General features: G+C 39.5%; 1 protein-coding gene across 1 annotated transcript in view; it reads left to right on the top strand.

Annotated features, from left to right (window-relative positions):
- The first annotated feature begins 48 nt into the window (after nucleotides 1-48).
- Skic3 (SKI3 subunit of superkiller complex) overlaps nucleotides 49-25,903 on the top strand; it is a 107,405-nt gene continuing 81,550 nt past the window's right edge. Inside the window, exons 1-9 of the mRNA XM_059276585.1 lie at nucleotides 49-105; nucleotides 7,774-7,920; nucleotides 11,465-11,555; nucleotides 16,335-16,478; nucleotides 16,854-16,945; nucleotides 17,840-17,915; nucleotides 18,391-18,531; nucleotides 22,387-22,485; nucleotides 22,581-22,689. Of these exons, the coding sequence (XP_059132568.1) occupies nucleotides 11,466-11,555; nucleotides 16,335-16,478; nucleotides 16,854-16,945; nucleotides 17,840-17,915; nucleotides 18,391-18,531; nucleotides 22,387-22,485; nucleotides 22,581-22,689 (751 nt within the window). The 5' untranslated portion in view covers nucleotides 49-105; nucleotides 7,774-7,920; nucleotide 11,465. The remainder of the gene's footprint in view (nucleotides 106-7,773; nucleotides 7,921-11,464; nucleotides 11,556-16,334; nucleotides 16,479-16,853; nucleotides 16,946-17,839; nucleotides 17,916-18,390; nucleotides 18,532-22,386; nucleotides 22,486-22,580; nucleotides 22,690-25,903) is intronic.

Genomic DNA, 25,903 nt, shown 5'->3' with positions numbered 1-25,903 from the left:
TCGAGTTAGTGATCGCTCAGCTACTTCCCCTCACGCAAGCGATGCCTGGGGAAATGCGCATGCGCCTTCCAGATTTGTACTTTGCGGCAGTTCTGCATGCTCCAGGTGGGTTCTGGTTGCTTTCGCTTTGAGCAGAAGTTAAAATCTAAGGCAGTTGAAATGGTATTTAGGGGAAGAAAGGATTGGGCCTGGGCGTGGGGGTGGGGGTCGTCCTCCCTTTGCGCGGGATAGCGTGGGTGTGTTCGCAGACACAGTGAACTTGGCGGTGATGAGGTGGCAGTGCTCCTGTCACTGAAGTAGGATGGGGCTGTGCCCCTGGGGCCTGGGGCCGGGCCACCTCAGGTGCGGTCTGCCTAGTGGTTTGGATCTCCTGCGGCTCCGGAACCCGGGTCACGCAGCCTGCCTCATCGGATTGCCTCTGTTGGCGGGGCAGTAAGGATTGTGCTGGCGTGGGGTGAGGAGCGGGGCATGCATAGGAAGTTCAGGGTCCAGATTATGGAAAAGTTTGACTGTTCTTTGCCTCTAAAGAAAGGAACAGGTTCTAAAAGGAAGAAATGTGGGTTGTGTGAAGTGTGCTGTTAATTGACGTAGGCTCAGAGTACCATGGTTGGGTGTAGAGTAATGTTATTCCTTTTTCAATTGTTGGATTCCTTTGGAGAATTCCGGAAGAAGCAAGTTTCTGTCTCAAAGTCAAAATCTTCACTAATGATAACTTCAGCTATATATGCTTGTACATTAAACCAATTGTTTTGATTTTCTGGTAGGAAAATGAGGAGTTGTTCTATTTATTTAAAAACTTTAATGTCTTGTTGCGTTTTGTACAGAATAATTGTAATGAAAATACCTTACATGTCTAGAAGTACATAGCGGTATGTGCTGAGTGGTCTGTTAAACCTTACTATGTATTTATTGTGTAACATGCTTTTTTGTTGGAATATATCTTGTAGCCTTCAGTTGGATTACTTTGCAGATGGTAAAACAGACGAGAGAGGTTAAATGACTTTTCCAGGGTTTTTGCAAGGAAACTATTTGAAGAGGAAATTGATTAGCCCGTGCCCTAAGTCATAAATACTTTGCCTCGATTTGCAAATTTTTGAGTCTACTGAGTTTCATCTCTATTAGTGAAGCAGAATTGTTAGTCAAGCATCACCCTAGAGATGTGTGGGTATGCAAAAAACACACCCTTTGTCCCTGAGGAATTTACACTCTTGGGGAGAAAATACAGCATACATAAAGTATCCAAGTAGATTGCCTCCTAAACAGGGTACATTTCCCATATTGTGTTAATTTGGAATGTAGAAGATATTTTACAGAAGCAATATAAACTGGCATTTAGATTTACAAAAATTATATTTAGCTTTCTTTTTGGCATGGTAATGGTTCTTCGAACACTAATATTTCTTGAAGGCTTTGTTCCTGTAGACCCTTGTTTTGATGACAGGAGCACATCTTTTTCTTCCTCTTTCTGCCCTTGCTGTGTCTGAAAGCAGGTGCTGCTGTGGGTTGATGCAACATAGGTATTTTAGGGACCCAGAGACAAAGTGCTGCTAGAATCGAAGAGACTTCTAGTCCTACTTTTCATCTGACATTCAGTGGGACCTATAATGCTCCTGCCTGATGGATTGTCCAAACTATACTTCTTCATCTTTCCTGACAGTAAACCTTCCTTTGAGTAGCTCATCCTGCATTTGTGTAGGTTTAAGTATTACAGGTTCTGATTTTGAGCTGAAGTCAGTCTACTTTCAGCCACTCATTTTTTTTTAAATTTCTCTTTGATTTTACATGGATAAAAGCCTGTCTTCCCACTTCCTCTCCATTAGTAGTCTTTTTCAGTCTTCCCCAGTTCCTCAGCTAGTTATCATTTTACTTCAGGTTTTTTCATTATTTTAATGACTGTCTTCTGAACATAGAATGCTTTTGTTAATCACTGATTTACTCTGTGAACAAAGGCACTTTTATGTGTGTATGCGTTTATGTAGTTAGGTAGCATTCAGGATAGGTGATCTGATTTAGTTTGTAACAAAATACCATGACAGAAATTTATTTTCTCATAATTCTGGAGTTTAGAAGTTCCAAATTGAAGAGTTTTCAAGTTGGTTTCTTCTGAGGCCATTGTTATTGTCTTGTCACCTTCTCAATGTGTCTTCCTTCACCTGATCTATCTTCGGTGCGTGTGCCTCCTGGTATGTCTAAATTCCTTTTAAGAGTGACAGATTGGATCAGGGTCTTCCCACATAACCTCATTTAGCCTTCATTGCCTTTGTACTTTGCAAATACTGTTGTATTTTGAAGTACTCGGGGGCTGGTACTATGATGTCTGAATTTTGGGGTGTTGTATGCCTTCCTGCAGAAACATGAACAGACACATCTATTCACTCCAGATAAGGGACCAGTGATAGATCAAAACAACTCTACCATAGTTCAACTTGCTGAACTAATGAGTTTTGGGGCTTACTTACAGAGCATGGGTGTGGGCTTAGAGGAACACGGATGACTCAAAGGTAGATGCATGACTGAAGCCCATTGCAGCATGGGTGATGATTCATGAAGGCTGTGTTCTTGAAGCTCCCTGTACAATCTGTTAACACCTCAGCTACTTGAGAGTGTCCTGCCCCACATTTGTCACTGCTTAGTTTACCTTGGGGGAGGAGCCTTGCTAATCTTGTGTCAGGTGATTTCTGAGACTTGTGAGTGTTTATTTCTTGAGCTTTGTAAACTTCATTTACTTTCTGAGTCTTAAGAAGCCTCCTTCCAGGATGGAATGTTTTAATTTGGAAGAAATTACTATATAACACGGGGGGATACAACAGGCTCAGATCTGCCTGTCTATTTATCATGTCTACATCATCAGCTAATGATTTCCATGTTAGGGACAGGTTGCTTTAGTAAAAATACTCTGCTCTTTAGATGTTAGAGAGGTCTTCAGTTGAACAGTCGGGATCTAGCTTATGGTCCTCTGTAGGTCTTTAAATATCCGAAGTAACAACAGAATTTCCTAAAGAACTTCCAGTCAGTTTTGGGAAACACAGAGATATACATACTTGTAATCTAATAAGACTAGAAAAGGTATTAAAAAGTATGGATAATGCTTGAATTAAAAAAACACACACACACAAGGGCTGGAGAGGTAGCTCAGAGGTTAAGAGCACTGCTTGCTCTTCCGAAGGTCCTGAGTTCAATTCCCAGCAACGACATGGTGGCTCACAACCATCTGTAATGAGATCTGGTGCCCTCTTCTGGCCTGCAGAGATACTTGCAGACAGAACACTGTATACATAATAAATAAATAAATCTTAAAAAAAGTAAAATAAAAAAACAAACAAAAGCAGTAGTATCCCAAGTTATGTTTGAGAGCATGCTAGTGCTTTCAAAATGTCAGCTGGTTGCTGCAGTCAGCTGTGTTGGGATATTAGGATTTCCCAGACCATTAAGATAGCAGTATACTTTGAGACTGAAGAGAGAGATCTGTGTGGTAGACACAAATTTCCTGGAGTAATGCCTTCAAGCATGTTCCTTGGAATATGTGTTTGGAAATGATGGTGTAGGTCATAAACGTTACAGGATTGGACTAGTGTGAATTTGGTACGGGGCAGGTTGTATGCTTGACACTTCACCTTGGCTTTAAGTTATGAGTGGCATGAGAATAGGCAGAAGTAAGAGTAAGTAGGATGAATGGTTAGGAGAATCAATGATACACAGAAAACTGGAGGGCCATCCAAGAGTGATGTGAGTCTAGAAACATGCCTTTTGGTGATCTAGATTTTGGAAGCTAGATCATCAGTGATGTGTTTTATATGTACTACTACTCAACAAGATTGTGTCAGAGTTAGAGTTACTACCAAAGCAAATTGGGGAGGAAAGGGTTTGTTTGGTTTATGCTTTCATATCACAGCTCATCATTAAAGGAAGTCAGGACAGGAACTCAAACAGAGCAGGACCCTGGAGGCAAGAGCTGATGCAGAGGACATGGAGGGGTGCTGCCTACTGGCTTGCTTTTTATGGCCTGCTCAGTCTGCTTTCTTATAGAACCCACCCACAATGGACTGGGTCCGCCCCTAACAGTTAGTAATTAAGAAAATGCTCAACCGGCTTGCCTGCAACCCAATCTTATGGAGGCATTTGAGGTTCTCTCCTCTCAGATGACTTTAGCTTGCATCAAATTGACATAAAACTAGCCAACAGATTGATTATATAAGGGGCTCCAAACAATAAGGTGTTGTCATTACCCAGGTCTTATTTAGGTAACCATATTGTTTTGAGTTCATGGGGGCAGCTTCTGTGTCATATATAGGCAGCATATGTTTGCAGCAGGTGTCCTGGTCCTCTGATTCTTATATTTGATATCCTCTGGGTGAACCTTAGGTGTAGGAGTTGTGCTGTAGATGTATCAGTTGGGGCTGAGCAACCACAGTCAGTTGTTTTCTGCGTTTTGACCAGTGTGACTTTCTGTAGTGGTTTCCAGCTGTTGTAAGAGAAGCTTCTTTGATGAAGGGTGAGAGTTACACTGTCTGTGAGTGGAAGGACAAGTATTAGGAATGCAGTTAGAGGGGAAGAGAAGGGCTGAACAAAAAAGCAGCTAGAGATTATACTGGTAGGGAAAGTGGTAGTAGTAGGTTTTTCTCTAGGTTCCATGGCCTCACCAGGCACGGGTAGTTGGCTAGGTGTATAGTACAGGAATGAATTCCCTCCTATTGAGCTGATCTTACCTCAGATTAGACAGTGGTTGGCTGTCACTCAATCGTAAGTGCCACTGTTGCACCTATGGCGATCTCTGCTCTGCTGGTCATTGTGGTTTGTAGGTATCACAGCTGAGGAGGACTATTGATTCCTTTTTTCTCTTGTCAGCTTCCATGATACCGTCTAGTACCAGGAAAGCTAGTCCTCAGGAAGGAGAATTTTGGGTCACATCCAGCCCGATTCCTCCAAATCCTCTGTGTGAAGTGTTTTGATCAATAGGGACTTACCGTCAATTCTGCTCTTATAGAAACATAATGGTTTATGGAAAACAAAGACTTTTAAATCTTTCCTGCCATCATTCCTTAGCATCCATGAATCATATTAATATATCTTAGTTGTCTTAGATTGTTTGATTTAAAAGGTTGCTGTTTGAATTGTTGATTTGGGTTTCATAAAAAAAAAAAAATCATAGAGTGAATTTTGGTTTGGGATGAGAACAGGGTTTCCAACAGTTTCTGAAATGGGCCTAATCGCCACTTCTGCCATTTTATGCTGTCTGTGTCTGGGAAACAGTGTTCTCAGCATTGACAGTTCTAAAGTCAAAATAGTTACCAGTTCTCAAAGATTTTGAAGGTACTCTATATCTTGCCAGTATCAAATATCCATCCAAGATTTAATTCTTTGTCTAGGAATAAACATTCATTTCACTAGTATACAAATTTTCTTTGTTATTTACTAAATAATGTGTATACCAAAGAGTTGTTTTAACGTAAACTTCTTTACGTTTTACTCTCAATAAGTACTTGATTTGTATGCCTTTGTTTATGTACCTGTATACTCAGGGTTGCATACAATTTTACAGGTGAAAAGAAGTCATGACTGAAAACAGCTTAAGAAGTCCAGGTTTAAACCAGTTCAGAAATTTGGAGATGCAGATTAGTGTTTTTCTGGGAAAGATGAAAGACTAAAGTCATATAGAATTACTTCTCACGTTTTAGCTTGTGATCATGGTGAATCTGATTTTAAAAAACTTTGGAATGTTTTGGGTGTTTTATATTACTATCTCATGGTTGTTTTTACTTAATTTAGATGAAAAAAAATGGGTAAGGAACAATTTGCCATTCAGTTCAGGAAGAAGATGCAGGTGTGATAACAGGTAAGAGATGAGTGGCATGCTAAGTAACAAGCAGTCAGTCTGTCTTAATGATCCTTTCCAAGTCCTTCAATAGAAGGACTAATGATAGAATTTTTTTTTTTGTATCATACTACAGGTCAAAACAAATATGTAGTAGTTTCAATGTAATTGGTCTCCATAATCTCATAGGATTGGCACTATTAGGAGGTGTGACTTGGTTGGAGTGGGTATGGTCTTGTTGAAGGAAGTGTGTCACTGTGAGGGAGGGCTTTGAGGTCTCTTTTGCTCAAGCTTCCCTCAGTGTGACAGTCAGTTGACTTCCTGTTGCCTGTAAGATGTAGGACTCACAGCTATTTCTCTAGCACCACGTCTGCCTGCCTGCTTCCACCATGATAATGGACTGAGCCTCTGAAACTGTAAGCAAGCCACCCCAATTAGATGTTTTCTTTATAAGAGTTTCCCTGTTCATTGTGTCTCTTCACAGCAATAAGAACCCTCAGACAAAATATCTTTAGATTTTTGCTATTTAATTATTGTTACTGTTTCCTCCTTTTTATAATTAACTTCCTATGCATGATCATTTCTGATTTTTAATTATTATTTTCATTTTGTGGAATCTTTGGATGCTCATCCTGATTATGCTTTTAAGTTCCTGTGGCTTCAGCTGGAGAGGTCATATCAATTAATTTATCCTTTATCATTTGTTTTTTGTTGTGACTTACTTTCTAACCCTTTGAAAATATAGTTGTTACTTCTTTTTGATCTTAATTTGAATAAAAATCTTTTAAGTTCGTAGTAGGAAAGTTTTCATTGCATAAAAGCATGAAAAAAGTGAATGTATTTTCCCTTGATAACTGGTTATTGTATTCAGCATCTTTCCATAACTGTGTGAAGAATACTGCAGTGTATCCTGTTCTCGTCCCATCTTTCCTTCAGCATCGTGTGCTAAATTTTAACTTGGGAGGAAGAAGAACACATGATGGGAGGAGAGGAATTAGAGCAGATATTAGTGGAGTTGTGGACTAGAATTGCAGCCTTTCTAAGGAGATAAAGTCTTGGAAATACTTAGAATTGAGGGAAATATCCAAAATAGAAGAGCATGGGGCACATGGAGTAATTTTGGATAATGGATTTTTTAGTGAATGAAAATATTTTGAATGCTACTTAGTTGATGATTGGTTTTCTAAGGTTTAGTTTTAAAAAAATGGTTAATGGGCCTCTTCTCCTATTTTAAAAAAGTTATTTTCAAAGACAAATTTCATGTTTGAAACTGGTATGTATACACGTATGTGCATTCGTATATACATATGTGTTTGATGAAGGGGGTTCCCGAGAGCCTGCATACTATGCTAAATGAGGAAGGAATGGGGAGAGAGTAGATGGTTCCGTGGCAGAGTAACGAATTCCGTGTACTGCACACAGTAGCTGTTATCAAGAGCAAGTGTTTGTTATAGTGCACTTCGTTTTCCTGCTCCTGCCCTTATTCCACACGTGTCCACCTGACCCTCAAGGTCCATGATCTCGGGCGGCTGTACTTCAGTGTGACATTCTGTCTCTCTCTCGCTCCTCTTCCTGCTCTCCTCCTGTCTCCCCTCTCTCACTGGAGTGCTTGTCCTTCTTCTCTCCATTGTTTCGTCTGGTCTTCTCCTAGTCATTGACTGCTTTACCCAGCGTACCTTCTCTGCATCCTACCGTACCTTTCCTTTTCATCAGCTGCGTTTGGTTCCCTCATGGTTCACATGCTGTCTTAGATGTTTCTCCTGACTCATACCGTATTCTGCAGAGCAGCAGGGCCTTTGTGTGTCTCATCAGCGTCAGCATTGATGAGCCCACGTGGAGACTGTCTGCTCTTCCTTGTGTATGCTCCCACTTAAGGTCTTCTTTTTCCTCTCTTGTTTTTTAACTGGAAAGCTCTCTTTATTTGTCCAGGTCAGTCATCCTCACTGACCTCTTCCTTTTAGTCTACAGGTTATTTTGCAGAAGGAATGTGGCTTGAGAAAGTTAATGCGAAATCAACATTGAACTTTGTTAACTGCTGCTATCAAGATTTGTAGACTAAAAACGTTCTTCGCCAGTTCACCTCTAAATTAGTATCAGGATACTTTCAGGTAAGGTAGTCATTTCAAAGATGACAGAATGTGATGTGCTATTTTAAGTAATTATTTCAACAAGATCTTAAATTTTATTTGGGAAATCTGAATATATCACAGATAAATTGATTTTATAGTGTCTTAATTTTTGTATTATTCTGAATGCCAGCTTACTTTAAGTTAAAAAAATCTTATCTTCAAATCTCTATCTTCATAGATTTCTTTTCTTGTGCATTTCATTTTGACTAGAATGTACTGGTAATGTTATGTTAGTGTACTGTGTTAATATACTATATTGGTGTACCATGTTAGTGTACTGCATTAGTATGCTGTAGCTAGAGAGTTTCTCTCCGGGTTCTGCCAAGCCCCAGCAGTCCCGTAGCCCACTGATAAAATAAACACACAGACGATTATATTATTTAAACTGCTTGGCCATTAGCTCAGGCCTATCATTGTCTAGCTCTTACTCTTATACTCAGCCCATTTCTGTTAATCTATATGTCTCCACATGTTCCGTGGCTTTACCTGCTGCCTTTACATGATGCTCCCTGGACGGCGGGCTGGCATCTCCTCCAGACTTCCACCTCCCGGCCTCTCCTCTCTGTTTGTCCCGCCTATCCCATACTTCCTGCCTGGCTACTGGCCAATCAGTGTTTTATTTATTCACAACATACAGGACATCCCACAGCACTTCTCCTTTCTGTTTTTTTTTTTCTTAAGGAAGATTTTAACTTTAACATAGTAAAATTACATATAACAAAACAGTTATCTAGCAAGAATTACAGTTACAATACCTAGTCTATTTGTATTTGGCAAAATTAAAGAAGATATCCTATCTGTCTTATATCTGTGAGTCTAAGGTTTCATATCTAACTTATCTCTTAAAATAACTAAGGAAATTATAACTATCTAGTCTTTAACTACATCAAAGACCTCAGAAGGATATAATATTATCTGAGAAACAGGAGAAGAACGAAAGCAACTTTTGGGAGTCTTGCGAGAGTAGACAGAGACAGCTGGCAGCCTGGACAGTCATCCAAAGTTCTCTTGTAAAGTTGGGGCATCTGTCTTCAGCCCACAGGTCTAGAGTCTCTCAGTCACTTTTCTCTGTGTCCTGTAGAATGTCTGGCAGTTTCCTCTGTGAAGCAGGAACCTGAAGGACCATTTTGCCAAGCAAAGTTCAGTGGTCACCTTCCTATGGGTCCTGCATGTCCAGTCGATCAAGCAGTCCAGGCAAGAACAGTTTCTTGCCCAAATGGCTATTTTTGCCAACAAGAAGATAAACTCCATATAGAGTGTCTTCGATGCCCATCCTCCTCACTGAAGTAAATCAGTGCTGCCAGGAGCAGACATGTCTCATTGTCCAGAAAGTCTAAATTTTTAAAACATTTTAAATGCCATATTCTGTAGGTCTTTGAAGTGTTTGAAGATTACCTACCTAATTGAATTATATCTATGTATACCTAGAAAACAACATGACTATAAGTTTGACTATCATAGAAGACTAATTATTAATCTGTATTTCTTAATTACCCATTACAATCTAAATGAGTTACATAAACATAATAGTGTGCTGCATTAGTGTGTTGTGTTAGTGTATTAGTATACTACATTAGTGTATTGCATGAGTGAATTGTGTTAGTATATTGTGTTTTTGTAAACTGTTAGTGTGCTGCACTAGTGTAGTGTGTTAGTGTACTGCATTAGTGTGTTTGTTAGCATACTACATCAATATGCTTCATTAGTGTGTTGTGTTAGTGTATTAGTGTACTGTGTTAGTGTATTGCATGAGTGAATTGTATTAGTGTATTAAATTAGTGTACTGTTTATGTAAAGTGTTAGTGTACAGTGTTAGTGTACTGCATTATGTACTGTTTGTGTACAGTGTTAGTGTACTGTGTTAATATACTATATTAGTGTTCCATGTTAGTGTACTACATTAGTGTATTGCATGAGTGAATTGTGTTAGTGTATTAAATTAGTGTACTGTGTTTGTGTAAAGTATTAGTGTACAGTGTTAGTGTGCAGTATTAGTATACAGTGTTAGTGTACTGCATTAGTGTACTGTTTATGTACAGTGTTAGTGTGCTGCGTTTGTGTATTGTGTTAGTATACTGTGTTAATGGTTAATGTACTGTGTTAGTGTATTGCGATAGTGTATGTTAGTGTACTGTGTGAGTGAATTGTGTTAGTGTACTGTGTGTGTTTAAAGTGTTCATGTACTGTGTTCTTGTGTTGTGTCAATAGATTGTGTTCATGCACTGTGGTTGTGTAATGTGTTAGTGTGTTTACTGTGGTAAATAGTTACTATGTTCCCTTACTGCATTTGAATTCTATGGCAGTGTACTGTGGTGGTCGCTTAGTTTGTTACTCTGAATATCTGGAGTTTGTAACTATTTAGTATCTACCTAACTTTGCTTTATCTTTATGCTGAGATTAGAAATAGGTTGAGTCAGCAGAAAATACATATATTTCTTTTTTTTTAACATTGTATTGTGATTGTATTTGGTTTGGGTAAGTCAGTAATTTGTAAAATGTTAACATGGGCTTAAATTAATGTATTTTAATATTAAATGAAGTACTTTGCCTATAAAGTAAAATATCTTAAATTTTACTTAAAGTATTAGTATACAGAGTATTAGTTTTCATGTAGGGAAGGTTGGCCTTGAACTTGCCATGTAGCAGAGGATGGCCTTGAACTGATTCTCCTGCCTCCACCTCCCTAGTGATGGGATTTCAGGAATATGCTGCCACACCTGGATGGCTGAGATGAGTGTATAATTTTTGCATAGTCACCATTCTTCTATTCATGTGTAAACATTTATTTTCATTAGAGAAAGTCATGTGGTAATCTTTAATATGAAGGTGGTATCCTGGTTTACATCTCACAGAATCTAATATTAAAATAACTTTATTAGCCTTTAAAAAATTCTCTCATCTTAGTTACTAAAGCTATTTATGTTTTTCTCTGTCTTGAGCTTATTCTACTGGATCTTGCTTATAAAGTTGGATTGGAATTACTCTATGTTGTAGGTCCTTGTTCACAAGATCATCTGTATTTTAGCTAAATGTGTGGAGAGTGAGTATAATTTTAACTCATTTAGCTCAATTTCAACATGCTTCTATTGGTCACCTTCCATTTGTCAGATACTAATCCTAGAGATGGAAAACAGTAATAGACTAAACCCTATTTATACAGAACTTAGATTCTGCTGGGGTTATACACCTAGTAGACTAAAGACAGAATATATGCTACAGGAGATGTGTTAAGTGCTTTGAAGTAAAATAAAGCAAGGGAAGAGCGGACGGGAACATGAGTGGTTTTGAGTAGATGGAAGGAGGAGAATCTCAGGTAGCTTGTCCAGGGAGAGTTCCAATGAGGAGGAGACATTTGAGTACAAATCTGAAGAGCTGAGGGAATGAACTGTGTTTAGAGTAGGGGGGACAGACTGTTCCAGAGGGGAAGAATTAGATGTCTCTTTATCAGATGTTTAAGTTTATTGGTACCATTGTCATTAGGGAGATATTATTGTATATTCACTGTGGCTTCTTGTCTTGATAGAATGTCTAGCAAAGAAGTGAAGACTGCCCTAAAAAGTGCAAGAGATGCAATCAGAAACAAAGAGTACAAAGAAGCTTTGAAACATTGCAAGGTAAAGGGTACTTGTTGTATTGGCAATCAAATACATTACCAATTTTGAGTTATTTTAAGGTATGTCATTTATTGTCCACGTTCAGTCAAGTGGTAGAATCTTAGAGCAGTTAGACCCATCTCTCCCTATTAGTGAGGCAAGGCTATTATTGCTGCACTTAATTTTCTTTATTGCTAAATTACTAAAGCTGTGTTCTCAAACCCAGACGAATCATAAGCACCTTGCATTATGGAATGCGACTCTACTTTAGCATTATTATTATTGTTGTATTACATTAAAAAATATCTCTGTTATGTATGTTGTGCTTGTGGAGGTCAGAAGACAAACTGTAGGAGTCAGTTCTCTCTTGCTACCATGTCAGTCCTGGGGATTGAACTCAAATCATTAGATTTGATAGCAGGCACCTTAACCTCTGGGCCACCTTGCCTACCCAGCACTTTATTATTATTTATTATTGTTATTATGACCCGTGGGTGGAAGAATAAAGATTCTAAAGCTTCCTCATGTGCTCATGGGAATGTTCCTGTTAAAGAGAGAAATTGAGTGTGCTGGAGAGATAGATAGAGGCGATAGAAGTGAAGTCCTTAGGGAGATCAGTGTATGCGACCCAGAGCGTGGAAGGAGGCCTTTAGTTCCTCTTGTGTTTGAGCAGGAGAGAAGATAGGTACAGATCATACAGGGCCCTGTTTGTTGATTGGCAAGGGAAAAAGAAGAGCGTTTTTCTCTGATGGCTTCTATCTTTGGTGACATGTGTATTGATAGCAGGAGATGAGTTGCACAAGAATGTTTAAGATTAAAGCAGGTTTGAAGCAATTGTTATTCATGCTGAGAAAACTTATGCGTAAGAATTCAAAGGATTGCAGACTCGAAGGATTGCTAGGCCCTAATTATGGAGTACCCAAGGTCCAGGGGCTTAGCTACATCTGGTGTGGGATCCGAGGGAAAAAAAAGTCTACGTACACTATGTTCTTATGTCTCTATTCCTCTAAGACAAAATTCTATCAATTCAGCTAGAGCTCTGTCAGGCATTCAGGGCAGGAATAACTCTAGACACACCAAGCTCTATATTTGTCTACTTTATTTCTCTGGGATGAAATCCCCTCTCCATAGTTTCAGTTCCGTCCAGTTCCCTAACTCATATAGCCCTGCTAATGACTAAACTCCTATGCTTTCAGCCTCATCTTCATCCTCTGCATCCTCTTTCTCCATCTCTGCTGCTCTCTACTCCTGGCACTCAGAAAACTCTACCCGAGATCTGCTTACCCTCTATGGAACCTCTGTCTTCCTCTCTTTCTCTCGCCAAGCTGTTCTGTCCCTGTCTACAGAAAAGGCCTGCCATTTCTTTCCTTGAGCATGCGGTTCTCTGCCTCCTTAGGAATGTTGTTCCACCTTATATGTAAAAACCTCTTTCATTCTCAGTCACTTGCTCTGGAGAACCTCTAGGCCTCCTCTAGGTGAGGGGATGGTCTGAACTTCATTTGCACAAGAAACAAAGCTATGTGTCTCCCGCCAGCTTGTCTCCTAAGCTCAGCAGGGGAGTTTAGTGACTTAGTAGGTTCAGCAGGTCTGGGGAGTTGAAGTGTTTGCCAGTAGGTCTGGGCACACACGGATTTCATAGCAGAAGACAGCTGAAATATTAAAGGCTGGATAACACCAAATATTCATAATAAATGGCTTTGCCTTTTGACAGAACCTTGGTGGTCAAAGTTTAGCTTTAATACACAGCTGAATCTCTATGATATATTCTTGCGGCCCACAAGACCTAATAAGTGCCCACTTGAAATTTATGTTATTAAAGTGAAATCAGTGAATGATGAAGGGAGAGAGGCAGAGGAGTCGAGAATGTGATAACAGAGGATGTCTGACAGTGATGGACCATAAGGAGGGAGAAACAAAAGGAGTAGGAAAGAGGAGGCTGAGGGTTGTTATAGTGAGGCCATTACAGTGATTGAATTAGGGTAGACGAGCTGGTTAAACACAGTAGGGGTCACCCTAGAGGCACCCAAATGCACTGGTGCTACGTTCAGGAAAGGAATCAAAGCATTTCCTCTTGGAGTAGTTTGGCCAAGAGCAAACCCAGTTTTGAGTTCCCTGCTTCTCTCCCGTGTCTTGCATCTCTCTGTAGTTTAGGGTTCCAGGCCTCCATGTGATCTGTCTGTTACATGAGCTTGAATCTGTGCCTGCCTTAATACTATCTCACGGCTCTGTCGCTACAGGTGGCTTTTGCTAACTTTGATTGTTCAGCATAGAGAGCATCACAAAAGGAAGGAATGAGGGGATACTTTACAGAATCCTTTAACAGTTTTACGAGGGGCTGAACTTTCCTAGTCCAGAAGCAATCAGAAAAGCAAACATAACAAAACCTCAACAGACTTATCAACTTAGATCCATGTTGCTTCCAACATTCATGGTGGATATTTGTTTATAAGGACATTTCTGACCTGTTTGCTGTTTTCAGCAAATGATTATCATAGCACACATTCAGACACATGGGAAATCCAAAGCAGGTAAGGTTATTTGTTACACTGTACTCTTAAAGGCAAGTTAAACAAACAGGCTGAGTACACAGCAGGATATCAATCCGAAGTCTTACATGACCTCCAGTTTTATTATTTACTTGGCTGTGAGGTCCAGCACAAGTGCCAGCCTCTATGAATGTAGGAGATTTATTCATAAAAGTATACTGATGACTGAGACTAACAGGAATATGAAGCCATGATGGTACTAATCTGATACAGAAATGAATAGTTTGTTCAAATGGAGGGTGGGATATATGTGGAGTGAGATGAGAGGGACTATTTCTTCCAGCATTGGGCTTATCTAATTATGTACTTATGATTGTGCTTCTAAATTGTTACTGTATTACTATTACTATTTTGATTATTTTGTGTGTGTGTGTGTGTGTGTGTGTGTGTGTGTGTAATGTATATGTACATGGTATGTGTCATACACATGTGAAGATCAGAGGATAACTTTAATAAATTCTCTTTTTCCACCTTTATGTGAATTCCAGGGACTGAACTTATTTCCTTAATTTCCTGGGTGGCCCACTGAGCCATTTTACTAGCCCATATTTCTGTTACATTACTTAGCATGTTGCAAGACCCCCAAGCAAGACCACCACAGAGCCGATATCTGATGTGAGCACACAGAGGTTTTTAATAACAAAGCAAGTCTGGGGCTTAGTCTGCATCCAACATCCAACACAGCGCGTGGAGGAGGACGGCCTGAGCACTCATTTGAATGGGTTGATATAGGAAAGGTTTACATGCAGCTTGGGATTGGACAAGGGGGCTAGGGGTGAGGTAGTTCTTTGAAGTTGCTGGCTGAACTATAAGCATGAGGTTACTGATGGCTAACAGGATTCAGGGTATCTACAGAGACATAAATTTTTTACCCCCTATGTCCTGCTCCTGCTGAACCCAGGGTATGTAGATTTATTGTTTCAGCCTTATCTTCCCATGAGTTCAACTTCTGGTCAGTTCTAAAACTGCTGGTCAGCAAATACCTTTAGAGGAGGGTGGGGAGCGTCTCTCAAGATGGCTACTGATTTTTCCCTTTCACATGTGTATCTTTCTGTGGACATTTTGCAAAATTTTGACATGAATTTCACCAAGTAGCTCATAATTTATAACAGCAACATTCATCTGTAGACTGTAAATGGAGAACAACACATGGAAGGTATATCTTTTCTGTAGTAACCCAGGATTTGTTGAGAGTAAAGAAAAGCTACCTAGTTGCTGTTCTGTCCAGTGGAGCTCTACAGCATGGGATAAGCATTTCTTTGGGGAAGCTGGCTCCCGTTTATGTACATAGTTAGGTACTTTTTTCTTTGTGTTCTCCTAGAATCTTCTCTCTATTTTCACCACATTTCATTGTGTGTGATTATTTCTTTAAAAACGTATCTCAGATTCTGAAACATGGATCACTAGTGAGACAGTAGTTACAGACTGGTGGTTGACATGGAGCTTGTGTCTTTGATAAGCAGTGATGTGCCAGCCATCGTACCTGGTGTTTGGAACATAAGCAGAACAAGCCCCTAGTATTGGAGTTTAACTTTGGCAGTTACCTCATTGCTAAGTTTTGTAGAAGGCATCCTTATTGGGTAGAGTGCAGCTTGTACAGTACACTGGTGACAGGTTGCTGGAAGTGTGTGTGGAGGCACATAAGCCTAGTTAGTGGAGAGGTTCAACTCATGGAAATGTGATTTTCCCTAGAAGATGCAGAACCTTGAGAGCCTGATTTTATTTTAGCTCCTATTTTTTTCTTTCCCTAGAATTTATTAATCTCGCTTTAAGTTATTTGCTTTACTTTAGTAAGTACTCTTATTTCTGAAAGAAATATCTCTGTGTATAATTTTGTTCTAGATGACAGGTATCATTGTTTATTTGTTTGGTATAGTTACATTAGGATGAATTTACCTAGAAGTGCCACAAAGAGTCCATCTTTAATACGGGAAAATATTATTGTGGAAAAGAAAATGTTGGAGTTGGATGAAGTGATATGGAGACAGGAATGGGGCTGGGAATTACTGTTCTTTTCTTCCCAGCATTCTCATGGGGTGGGAGTGAGGAGGCATTTTACGTAGCCATCAAGATCCCTTGGGCACTTTATTGAAAGGTACCTCAGTTTTAAACTTCATAGTCTTTCATTCACTGTACCTGCCTAGGTACCATTCTGTGGTTGGTGGCCTATCCAGTGTCCTAATTATTGCTTTGCTGTTTGTTCAGTAGTTTCTAAAAATGTAATAACTTATTCTTTTTTTTTTTTTTAAATCAGACAGTGTTAAAACAAGAGAAAAATAACTATAATGCCTGGGTTTTCATTGGTGTTGCCGCAGCTGAATTGGAACAGCCCGACCAGGCCCAGGGCGCCTATAAGAAAGCTGCTGAGCTGGAGCCAGAACAGCTACTTGCTTGGCAGGTATGGAGACGCGTTCTATTTCTTATACTCTGGGAAAAGCATTGGTTCTTCATTTTTCAAAGTGTAGACTCCAGTGTTAAAATAAGTATTTAAACTGTCTCGTGAAAAAAATTAAATTTTCTAAATCTAAAAGTTAATTTTAGGTGCCAAAAATACTGTTTATCATTATTTAACTTCCTACCTACATGGGTTATTTTTAAGTAGAAGACTTTAAAGGTTCCCTCTTACCTTCACTTTTCTTGGAGGGAAATTCTACACATATTTCATCTGTAAAGTATGGTAATTTTTAGATGTTAGTACATTATTTCACATAATAAATAAATGTGGAGACAAGAGAGATTTTGCTAAGAATAATCACCACTGCTTCTTTTCTAGGGGCTAGCGAGTTTGTATGAGAAGTGTAATCATGAAAATGCTAAGGGGGATTTACCTGGTGTTTACCAAAAGCTGTTGGATCTCTATGAAAGGTAAGGAATATGTGGGGAAAGGCTAGTTTCTTTACAAACCTGGCTTAGAATTGAGTGGTTAGAAATTATATAGAGCCGAGCAGTGGTGGCGCATGCCTTTAATCCCAGCACTTGGGAGGCAGAGGCAGGCAGATGGATCTCTGTGTGTTTCAAGGTCAGCCTGGTCTACAGAGCGAGTTCCAGGACAGCCAGGACTACACAGAAAAATCCTGTGTCAAAAAATCAAAAAGAAAAAAAAAATGAAAGAAATTATATAGAACTTGTGTTAGGATTCTCTAGAAACGGATAAGATGAATCTACATATATATATAAATGGGATTTATTAGAATGGCTTACAGGGTGTGGTTGGACTATTCCAACAGTGGAAGGTCCATGAATCCAATAATAGTTCTGTCCATGAGGCTGGATGTCCCAGATGGTCTTAGGTAAACTCAGGAATCCCAAAGAAGTAGGCTCTAAGGAATGGCCTTGCCAGAGTGAGGGCAGGCAGGCGAAGAGCTAGCTCCCTTTCCTCTGTCCTCTACGTAGGCTTTTAGCACAGATTTTAGCGTGGGTCTTCCCACCTCAGATGATTCAGTCAAGAAAAGTCCCTTCCAGCTGTGCCCAGCAGCTTAGTTTTAGTTCATTTCAGATATAGTCAAGTTGATAACCAAGAATAGCCATCACAGAGGTGGAAGGACTGGTAACATTTACTGAGAATTTAGAAGCAATTTTCTTTCAGAAATTTATCATAAATTTCTTGTGATTGAATTAGACTGAAAAGATTATTTGATGATTGACTCATTTTGGAATTTTAAAATTTATGGCCAAGATAATGAAAGATGTTTGCGGATTTTAAGTCTTTAGTTGTTTCTGCTATCAGATTAAAATTCCTTTTCTTCTCTTTAACCTCAGTGTTGACAAACAGAAGTGGTGTGATGTCTGTAAGAAGCTTGTGGGTCTGCATCACCAGGAAAAGAGACAGCTAGAGGTTGGTCAGTGACTTCTAAGGGACTCTCCGTGACAGTGTTATTAGAAAAAGGCTTTCATCTTGCTTAATACAAGTTAAAAATTAAGATACTATGATAGCAAAAATTTTGACAAGTGAATCACAGTGTTTTGGGAACTGTGATTTACAATTCAAATGTAGGATATCCTAAGTTCTAAACTTTGAAACTAGTTTAAGTTTACTAAGTAGTGTGGCTGTGGAGCTTAGTGAGCCATTTCGTTACTTTCTAAATTGTGGGAGTTGAGGATGTAGTTATCTTTCTTATGTCTCAGCAGTATTACTGATAGAAGGGCTCTGGAAATTTGCCTAATCAACTTATTTTTTTGTTGGAATTCCTCTGGAATGGAATATTGTACTTTTGCTATTATTACATGTTAATGGGGGAAATAATTTTGGTTTTTAGGTTAAACATTTTAAGTTTAAGTTAACATAGCTGTTTAAATCTCCTTTTCAATAGGTGGCTCGGACATGGTATAAATTGATAAAGACACGGCGAGAAGACGGAGCCGACAAGCAAGAGCTTTATGAGCTGTGGAGAAAACTGACTGAGTTGCTAGCTGAGAATATAGAGGACCAGGATAATGAAACCCAGCAGATGGTATCAGCTTGTTTATTCCTCATGGTTTACATCATGAAAATCGATGCTTAATTGAATTAGAAAATGGAGGCATAATGAAGTAACACAGGAAAGTACCGTATGTCAGTGCAGTGAGTGCTGTGTGTGCCCAGTTTTATATTCATAACAGAAGTATCGTGTGTCAGTACAGTGAACGCTGTGTGTGCTCAGTTTTATATTCATAGCATGGGAAATACTGTGTGTCAGTGCAGTGAACGCTGTGTGTGCTCAGTTTTATATTCATAACAGGAAGTACCGTGTGTCAGTGCAGTGAGTGCTGTGTGTGCCCAGTTTTATATTCATAACAGGAAGTACCGTGTGTCAGTGCAGTGAACGCTGAACCTTTCATTTCCTTCTCCTTTCATCCTTCCCTTGGTCCTTCTCTTCCTTTATGATTTCATCTTTTCTTTCTCCTGTCTCCACTTCCCCTTTTTTCTTTCTCTGCTGACAGTTGAGTCTAGTGCCTTGCATGTTCTAGGACCATACTGAATACCGAGCCATTCCCAGCCCCCAGTGAACATACACACACGCACACGCACATGCACACGCACACATTTTTGTTGTTTGCTTCTTTGTTTTGTTTTTGATTTTGAGATAGGATCTTATTATGCAGCCCAGGCTGGCTTAGAATTCTTTTTCATTCATTCATTCATTCATTATCTATTTATTTAACATCCCGACTGCATCCTCCCCTCCTTTCCCCTCCCCACCTGTCCCCTCCAGTCCACTCCTTCCTCTGTATTCACTCTGAGAGGGGCAGGCCTCCCCTGGACATCAGTTCTTGATCCTCCTGCCTCAGTCTCCTGCATACTGAGGATTACAGAAGTGTGTCACAGTACCTAATAATTTTTTATAAACATGTATTAACCATGCTTATTTATGGCATTCGTACATAAAGCATTCATTGATCATATTCAGCCATCTTTCTACCCTTTCTCCTTACTTTCTGTACTTTTCTTAGTCTTTTTTTTTAAATTAAAATATAATTACATTTCCCTCCTTTTCCTTTCTTTCCTCTAGCTCCTCCATGCCACCACCACCCCACTTTCTCTGAAATTTCTAGCCTCTTTTTCTTTAATTGTTATCATTATACATACATTATATATATATATGCATGAATATATTAATTCATATAGATATCTGAGTCCATTCAGTGTTGCTTGCATGTATATGATTCCAGGGCTGACCACTTGGTATTGAATAACCAATTAGGGAGCACCTCCCTGGGGGAGGAGCACTCTTGCTCTCGGTGTTCCTTAGTTGCCAGTAGCTGTTTGTCTAGCTGGGGGCTCATGAGGTTCCCCGTCCATGTTAACGTGTCCTTTGGTGTTGTCCTCGTTCAGGTGTGTTTTCAGTAGCCTTGTTATGGAGGTACCATAGATGTGCTGCCCTGTAGTTTCTATAAGGCACAATTTCACAGCAATTTCCTAGTCCCCTGGCTCTTAAAATCTTTCTGTCTCCACTTCTGGAATGTTCTCTGAGCCTTGGGTGCAGGAGTTAAAAGATATATCTGTCCAAGCTGGGCACCCATGATTAGTTGTTCTTTGCGTCTTGACTTGTTGTTTTCTGTAATGCTAAATAGAAGCTTCTTCAGCGAGGGTTAGGTACGATACTATTCGCAGATACGTACTTAGGGTGCAGCTAGGAATTGTGCTGGTTTAGTAGTGTGGTTTTCTCTGAGTGCCATGGATCACTAGCTTGAGGAGTGGGCTGCATTTCTTTTCCCTCCAGTTAGGTAAACGTTGGTTATCACTGGGTACCAGTGCCACCATTGCATCTTCAGGATGTCTTGGCAGGCCCGTCACTGCTGTAGTTCCTAGGCTTCATGGCTGGGTGGAGCTGGTGCTTGACTCTCTCCCTTGGCAGCTTCCAGGGCTGTGAATTCCCATTTGGGGAAGATGCTTTCAACTCAGATCCAGCTCTGCTCTTCCGAGTCCCCTGTCCAAAGTGAACAGTGTCTTCAGCAGTAGGGACCTTCCTTCAGCTTCCCCGAGGTGACCAAGGACAGTAGCAGCATCCTGTATTGCCACCCTGAGAGGGAGTTTGTCTTGCCAGGTGTTGGGGTTTTTATCAGGTAGTCCATGGCTCTTGAGGGGAGCATTTTCAGCCCAAGTGGCTTACCTTCATTAAAACTGTGTATGTATATACACTTATATGTACTATATGTAATTTTGGATAAATAAAAGAAATTTGATCCCCCTCTGCCTCCTCTGTATTTACCTCCTTTTCCATTGCCTAATTAAAGCCTGCCCTGCTTTTTCATTTCCCCCTTCACATCACCTGTGTATTGCTGTTCCCCTCTCTACTGCTTCTTTTTCTTAGTTCTTAATAATATACTTTTAAGAATTTATTTCTAGGTATTAAACGGATAAATAAAATGATAAGAGGTGAAGTTTAAATAATGAGTGTTCAGAAAAAAATTGTCACTTATTTTCCATTTAGAATACTTGATTTATTATTTGAAAAAGCTAATTATGTTAGATTATTTTAGGTTAAATTTCCTTTATTGTGAGGTGATTACCTGTATCAGAACAGTGAAATGTTGCTTATTTTTATCGTCTTTATAATTACCAAAGAGATTTTAGTGATGAGATAGTAGGGTTGGTTGTGATGACTAATTTTGTCAACTTGATTGGATTAAGAAACACTGAGGGGTGTGACTGTGAGTGTTTTCTAGTAGATTTACTGGGGGTGATTGGGGTTGGGAGACCTGTCAGTATTTGAGTGACACCATCCCATGAGCTGGGGTCTTGGACCAAATAAAAAGGAGAAAAAGAAATGTTGGCCTCCCCTCCTCACCGCATCCTGATCTGCTCAGATGTGAGCACATAGCTTCTTACTACTGCCATGACAGTTGTGAACCCTGCTTCCTGCCACAGTGGACTGTACCCTCAAACTGAGCCATAATAAAACCTTCGTCTCGTCTCTTAAGTTGCTTCTCATCAGATATTTGGTCACAGCAATAAGACAGGTGACTATATAAGGGATTTTATCAGGTCATAAATATACCCTTGAAAATGTGCCGCTTACATAATGAAATGGAGGGTATCATGTGCTTTGAAGTGCTTGCCTCGTACTGTTCTTGCGCAAGACATTTATAAGGCTTTTGTTCAAGATTTTCTTCAAAGTTAGTTAATACTGTATTAAGAGAAGTGGTTTCGTTATGCTTCTCTATTTTTTACCAAGTATAACCCTACTTCATAATTTTTCTTTAAAGTTTTCCTACTCTTGGAGATTTTCCAAAGAATGTGCTTGTGATATTATATTGCCGTATAAGATAATGTTCTAGCTGATTGCTTTGTAGCGAAGGGAAAAATGCTTTATTAAGCTAATGTTTTAAATTTATAGTTGTGACTTTCTAGTTTAGCATAGTCTGTTGGCCAGTCAGAGTTAGAATGTATTTTAAAACTCACATAGACATTCTGTTCCCTCACTCAGATTGTCAGGACCAAGCAGTTATGGTGGCTCCATCTGTAATGCCTGTAGTTGGGAGGCTGAGGCAAGAGGATTTCCACAGGATTAAGGCTGGCTTGGGTTACAGAGTGAGACTCCCTGCCTTACAAATCTCACCAAACAAACAGGAGAATCGTGAGTGCCAGGCATAAGTTGAAAGTTTAGTTTTTATAATGGCGTCTTTAGCCCTGGCTGCCCTAGAACTCACTTTGCAGACCAGGCTGCCTTTGAACTCACAGAGATCTACCTATCTCAGCCTCCTGAGTGCTGGGATTAAGGACATGCACTACCACTGCCCAGCTTATAAAGGAGTCTTAATACAGTATAGCACTTGTCACATTTTTTATTTAGCATGCTACATAATAGCGTTTTGGTTTGTTTCAGCTTTTAACTGCATTTGAGAATGCACTGGACTTAGCAGATAGTATTCCCAGTGAAGATCACCAAGTACTTTATAGGCATTTCATTCAATGCTTATCTAAAGTAAGTGACATTTATGTATTTCTAGTTATGAGAATGTTCATCAGTATGTTTTATTGCTGTTGGAATTTACTTTATTATGCTTTTATATTTTCAAGTTTCCTCATGAGACTACAAGGTTGAAGAAGGCTTGTGAAGGGATGATAAATATCTATCCCACCGTACAGTATCCACTAGAAGTGATTTGTTTGTACTTGATTGAGACAGGTAATTTTTTTATATTGCTTTCCAGAGGTGTATGATTATATGAGAGTGATGTTGCAATCAGTTAAGCACTACTTTAGTGCTTACTATGTATAAAATGTTATATTCGTGTTTCTAGACATCAAAGAAATACAGTTGTGTAGTATTGCTATTTATAGAAAGTCTGAGAAGTATAGGAGAGTAGAGTGATACAGGACTTATTGGTTCATCAATGAAATTCTTTTTTTTATTATTTATTTTTACTTTTAAAAATTCTGTGAAGTCCTTTTGGTGGCGAGACTTGAAGGATGTCTTGAACTTTCTCTGACATTAGATGCAGCAGGTCTAGTAGTCCAGGTGGCAAGTGTAGAGTTGTGGCGCTAGACACAGCCCCTCCTTTTTAACTGCAATAGTAAAATAGATTTGTTTGATACAGTAGAAGGAGTAATTGGACCTTTTGACTGAATAGGTTGGATTATATTACACAAGTCTTGAGTGCTATGAAAAGGAAACATTGAGCTTCATAGTGTTGATATTGATTAATGTCATAGTGATGGTCCATTTTTTAAAAATTTTTCAGTATTGTGAACTGTTAGTCTGTAAGTGAACTAGATTAAATTCAGGTTGGAGAGTGTGTCTTGGTGTGTGTGACACGCTCTTGCTTTTTTGTGTACTTTGATAGTACTTTGAAGAGAGATGGTTGTTAACAGCTGGGTCATTAGGAGTTGGCACATCTGAAGTGTGTATGTTTGTGACCTAGGCAGGTATTTGTGCAGACTGACCACCATGGTTTTTCATGGCACCCTCTGTCCTTGTCAGTGTTTGTGCTGAATAGAGTGCTTTATGATGACTGGGATACACTTCCACACAGGCTTTTATTCATCGGAGATAAACAAGTTCACGGAACTCAGTGAGGAAACTGAGCTGGAAATAGTACCTGCAGTAGCCTTCTGGGGACTGGATTGTCATAGAACTTTCCTAGCACAGTGAATCTTTCTCACTTGGTTGCAAAATGGATAAATTCGTGGAACATTTTGTGTGAATGACTCACATTTGTCATAGTAGAAAAATACAGTTCTAGAGAACTGAGGGAGAATTCCTGGTAGGCTCTGACCATCGCACCTGTCTCCACTCTGCCCATCCCGTCTCCTTCATCACTCCTTAAGTTTCCTGCTCTGTATGAGTCAGAGCTCTTACTTTTAGTCTCAGCATTTCCACTAGTAAGTAAGATCTTTTTCTTTTTTTCAAAGAGAATAGTTTTAACTATCACGAAAATTACCAAAAGTATCAGAGTGAATTACTTTATGAAATACAAGTGCTTAAACTAAATGTTTATGATGGACTAAAGTAGACTAGAGTGATACTAAGAATGAGTAAATGAACTTGGAATATAGTGGTCGTGATAGGAAGGAGCAGATGAATGGAAAAAAATGCCTTCAGCTTCTTAAAGGGAAGGGCAAAATTATTTTCAAATTTTAGTTCTTCTGAAAAGTTAGCCCAGTATAGAAAAAAAAATGATGGTTTATGTGAAAAGTACATTTGAAAGGAACTATTAAATTAGCCAAAGCCCATCAATTGTAAATGGGAATCTGCAAACTAAAACTAAGCATGTAGTTTGGAAATCGTTTGTATTTCCAAGGTGGAGTGATTAGCATCACAGAAGACCAAGGGCCAAAAGGCTGAGGATGGCTGCTTGTGGCTTGAGAAGAGGAGGAAAAGAATGAGGACCAGGAAAGGGATAGGTGTGGGCCCCGATGTGAAGACAGGAAAGAGTATTTCAGAAAGAAGTCTGTTGGGGACTGTCATGATAGACTGAGTAACTGATTTTATGATTAAGAAAACTAATATTAAGGCTTTTTTTTTTTAAATAAAAGTAATTGAACTGAAATAATGATGGAGGAAGTTGAGGAAGTTTAGAAGCTTAAGAAGAAAAGTAATCTAGGGCTTTACTGTTCATGGGAAAAGCAGAGGAAACAAGTCACGTGATAGGGGCAGGGCAGCAAGAGAAGCAGGAGAAGATTACAGTGATGTCTCCTCTTTGGACCGTTTCAAGACAGAAGGCAGAGGAAGTGAGTCACGTGACAGGGGCAGCAAGAGAAGCAGGAGAAGATTACAGTGATGTCTCCTGTTTGGACCGTTTCAAGACAGAAGGCAGAGGAAGTGAGTTATGTGACAGGGGCAGGAGAAGGATTGCTGTGGTGTCTCTGGACCACTTCAAGAAGGGTCGACTGGACATGACAAATGCTGTATTAAAGCCTTGGAAAATGAGGTCCATAAGGAGACTGTTGACACAAGGAGATATATGTTTTTGTTTTTCATCTGATAGGAAGCCTTATTTCAAAATCATCCAGTTTCTTCAGATTTTATCGTAAGACCCAGTGTGTGATTAAAGATGTGATAGATATAGGCTTTGTGGCTGTTAGAGTTGTGGTTGAGAGTTAGTGACTGGTGGTTACTCTCTCTCCAGTTCTGTTTAGAATTAGTGACTGGTGGTTACTCTCTCTCCAGTTCTGTTTAGCTGTTAGTGGTCTGCACCATTTCCTCCTTAGTCTGCTCATATACTAAATGGTGGAGGTGAGTATTTGGACATTTCTTTTGGAAAACTGACTGAATGCTTTCTCATAAGTGTGAATTTGCCTTTAATCTGTTTTTGTTTGTTTGTTCATTTGTCTTGGGATAAACATGACCCTGGTATTCCAGAATGCCTATAAAATAGCAGGAAGAAATGGAATCAACTCCATCTGCAGAGTTTTGTACATAAATCTAGTAAAGAGACCATTCCTTTCTCAATCAGTGTGAAAAAACAAGATGCTTTCAAACATAGCATAATATATCTAGCATTCCTTGAGGTTTGCGGTAAAATGGATTTGAGATCTTACCTAGATTCTGCTCTAGAGAAAGCTGGAGAGAACAGAAACATAAATGAAATGTTGCAAAAAACTGTTAAAGAAAACCCAGTATCATCCTGTAGGCGTTAAGAAACAATACATAAAAGTTGGACTGGGATGTAGCAGATGAGAGCAGGAGGCCCTGGCTTTATCTTACAGTGTGTGTGGTGTGTGTATGGTGTTTATTTGCGTGTGGTGTGTATGTGTGTGTGCAGTCTGTGTGGTGTGTGTATGGTGTGTATTTGCGTGTGGTGTGTATGTGTGTGTGCGGTCTGTGTGGTGTGTGTGTGTGTGTGTGTGTGTGTGTGTGTGGTGTGGTGTAGGGGTTGTGTGTGCACACGCGTGCAGTG

This window comes from Peromyscus eremicus, chromosome 11 (genome assembly GCF_949786415.1).
Source record: "Peromyscus eremicus chromosome 11, PerEre_H2_v1, whole genome shotgun sequence".
NCBI classification, from domain to species: Eukaryota; Metazoa; Chordata; class Mammalia; order Rodentia; family Cricetidae; genus Peromyscus; species Peromyscus eremicus.
Note: the sequence above shows the minus strand (reverse complement) of the source record. Positions and strands in the feature narration are given on the sequence as shown.